This window comes from Pteropus alecto, unplaced genomic scaffold (assembly GCF_000325575.1).
Source record: "Pteropus alecto unplaced genomic scaffold, ASM32557v1 scaffold53, whole genome shotgun sequence".
NCBI classification, from domain to species: Eukaryota; Metazoa; Chordata; class Mammalia; order Chiroptera; family Pteropodidae; genus Pteropus; species Pteropus alecto.
This window is the reverse complement of record NW_006434366.1, coordinates 2,008,628-2,011,855: the sequence shown is the minus strand read 5'-3', so window position 1 is coordinate 2,011,855 and position 3,228 is coordinate 2,008,628. Positions and strand designations below refer to the sequence as shown.

Below are 3,228 nucleotides of genomic sequence, written 5' to 3'. Positions count from 1 at the left end.
TACACCGGGAAGCACGTACCAGTGGTTTATTCCTGATTTTCATCAGGAGTAAAACCCTATTTCAATATTCACTTTAATTCTCCAAGGACAGCTAGAAATGTTCTTTCTTTAATAAAAAAATCCCACACTTTGAAGTCCTAGAGAAAACCAGCAACAGAAGGAAGTGGATCCCCGCACGGGGGCGCTGGAGAGCCAGCATCATCAGGAAAGCTCCAGGCTTCACACCTGACATTGTCAGGAGCCTGCTTAAAAAATAAATTACAAAACGCTGTTTGGGGAAGACAGCTCAACTGCTTTTTTTTTTCCCTCAGGTGCAGCAGGGACCTGGCAGACTACAAATCAGTCCGTGAACTGGCTGCCTTGGGGGCATATTTAGGCATCAGTTCGTTAATCTTCCGGATGTAGTCAGACTTTTCGGCACAGCCTTTGCACGTTTCCCCCCAGTCGTCCAGGATCTTCTTTAGCTCTTTAACTCGGAGCTTCTTCAGGTCCACTGTGCTCAGGTCGATCTGCTTGTCTGGAGGAGAGAGGAGGAGAGTGACCAGTGGGGTGGGGGTGGCCATGGACCCCAGCAGTTCCAGGCTGGATCGCCCTACACGGCCAACCACCCCTTAAATACGCAGTCCTCCTGGGGAGACAATTCCAGACACACGGGTGTGTCAGTGCCCACCGCCCCCAAAAGGGGGAACTGGCCTGGGCCCCTTCACCAGAAAGGCCGGTCTCATGCTGGTAGTGTCTACCACAGACATACAGTATTGCCAGGGACAAGGTGGAAGTCCCACGATCCTCACAGGAGGAACCTCACAGGACTCTGGCTCCCAGTCCTTAAGTGCCTCTTAAAGAGTCATGGTAAACGTCAAGTCACTACAGAATGACAGCTCCAGAGTGACAGGGCAGATGGATCCCCCAACTCCAATTTCCCAACAAGGCCCTGGTCAGGCCCAAGTCAGGAGCTCACTCTCCATGGCCACTCGTTACCGCAGAGAGCCCATGAGCCGAAGGCACCTCTCCAGGGCCGCGCCGAGACAATCAGCCTGACGAGAGTGGGCGAACACGAGCCCGTGGACACTCGTCACAATAAAATGTTGGTGCCGCTTTTCTAGAACAGGACGATTCCTAGCCCTGACTTTCTCTTCTCCACCAGAGACGCACTCGGCAGGGGTTGCTGCAGCGCCCCTGACTCCCAGTTTGCCCCTTGGGACGCTGCACTTCTCGAAATAATAACGGTTGCTGGGCCTTCAGAGCTTGCAGCCAAGACAGGCCTATTAAACCCAAGGGACGTCAGACCACATCCCTGCTCTGCCCCAAGTCTGATGTTCCCAACTCTGCCCAAACAGCCAGATCTTCGCCGACCTGCAAAGCCCCTGGAACCTGCCCAACCACCTGTCATGCCGCTGGCTGCCGCTGCACTGCTTTCCTCGGCCTGGAATGCGCTTCCGTTAGCCGAAGCCTTGGCTACTGCCCCACCTCTTTCACAGTTTGCTGACTTGTCACCTCCTCGAAGAGACCTATTCTGACCCCACGCCCACCGTTTAGCACCGTCTACCATAACTCACTTGCCATGGCTTTAGTTCATCGCCCAGGGAGAAAGTAAACTCCACAGTGCCTGAGCACAGAGGGTGCGGGGTTTGTGAAACGAGGCCTGGCCACTCACCATATTTCAGCTCACAGATCTGGCTGTCCTTCTTCTTGAGTTTCTCGCAGATCTTCTCCACAGGGATGTGGTGGGCCAGGGGCTTCGACACCTCATTGATGATCTTGGTGGCCGCATCGTCTGTGGCCCCAATGTAGTAGCACTGCAGCAAGAAAGAACAATGGCCTTCAGGAGGTGCCACTTGAGAGCTGTCTCCTCCAAAACATACCGACATCTCAAAACATCTCTGCGGGGCCTCATTTTCCCAGGCCTCGCGCCTGTAACAGCGGGCAGATGCAGGCGGTGTAAGCCCCGAGCTTGTAACACACGCCCGACCTGGCCAACCCTGTGCACACTGTTATGCGTCCTCGCGCTCGCCAAGCTTGTTCTGGCCTCTGGGCACTCACACTGGCACTCACCTGGAAAGCTCTTCTCCTGCCACAGTGACGACCCTCAGAGAGTCCTGACCACACTGTACCTGCCTGACTCTCCCTCCACTTTACCATCCTGGTCGGCCTCCTTCATGACACCCCATCCCACTGGACTATGATTGTCTGACTGCCACTTCTCTCCTGATATTCCCAGTGCCTGACACAGAACAGGTCCCTAACTGCTAACTGATACTAACAGGATAAAAAAAAAAATCACGGCTGCAGAGAAAGCGCCTCGGTCCCGCAGTAGTTCACAGATAGCACTCACTCCGGCCTCCAGCACAGACGGCTGGGCAGGGCCTTTTATCCAGCCTGTGAAGCAGAGGGTTAAACACCGGCCAGGGCCAGCTGGGGAGGGTCCCGCTACTCACCAACCGGTTCTCTTTGCCTCTTGCTTCGCGGCAGAACTTTACAAGTTCTTTTTCAATAGAGGCTGGTGAGAATGTGACATCTCTGTCTTTGAGGTCCTGGTAAAATCTTCCCAGATAAGAAACACAAACTGGAAAAGAAGAGAAATATACAGCAATCACAAGGCTGCACCCCAACCCACCAGGAGGAAACTCGGCCAGCAATTCTAATAGGAGATACGCAGAGAGGTGAGTTTTCCATCACGGTTTTTCTCCGGTGCCCACAGTTGGAGATCGCAGATCCTGGGTGCTGGGGTCCCCTGAAGCACCGGGGCATAAGCATCACTCCACGCCCCACAAACGACTCGTCCCTGCTTCTTCCATAAACTTCAAGCCGAGACTGATCGTGTCCTTGAAATGGACTCACTGTGGCCTCATAAACGGATAAACTGGAGGCCGATGAGAAAAACGATCCAAATGCTCCTCATTTCCAAATACAATACCGAACTCTGGGGTGCGGCCTCGCAACCCCACCAGACCCAGCACGGTGCCCACGGCGGTGCCCTCGGGGCTCCCGGCCCGGGCCGCTCCCGAGAGCCTCTGTCCAGCGATGGGGAAGGACAAAAGCTCCAGCGCTATCTCAGCATCAGGCTAAGTTTTCAGCACGATCTAGGTCCAACTGCTCGTCAGACCCATGTTTTCCAGGCCCGACGTCTGCCCCTCCTGGGGCGGATCCCGCTGGGACCGGTCGCCGTCGCCGCCGCCCCCGCCCGTTCCAGCCCCGGCTCCTCGGCGGTTCCATCACCCTGCCGCACCT

The 3,228-nt window shown here is 55.3% G+C and overlaps 1 protein-coding gene across 1 annotated transcript in view; it reads right to left on the bottom strand.

The window, feature by feature from the left end:
* MANF (mesencephalic astrocyte derived neurotrophic factor) overlaps positions 1 to 3,228 on the bottom strand; it is a 6,750-nt gene continuing 3,522 nt past the window's right edge. Inside the window, exons 2-5 of the mRNA XM_006909144.3 lie at positions 2,915 to 3,062; positions 2,436 to 2,671; positions 1,655 to 1,796; positions 1 to 517 (exon numbers count right to left, since the gene is read on the bottom strand). Of these exons, the coding sequence (XP_006909206.2) occupies positions 333 to 517; positions 1,655 to 1,796; positions 2,436 to 2,671; positions 2,915 to 3,062 (711 nt within the window). The 3' untranslated portion in view covers positions 1 to 332. The remainder of the gene's footprint in view (positions 518 to 1,654; positions 1,797 to 2,435; positions 2,672 to 2,914; positions 3,063 to 3,228) is intronic.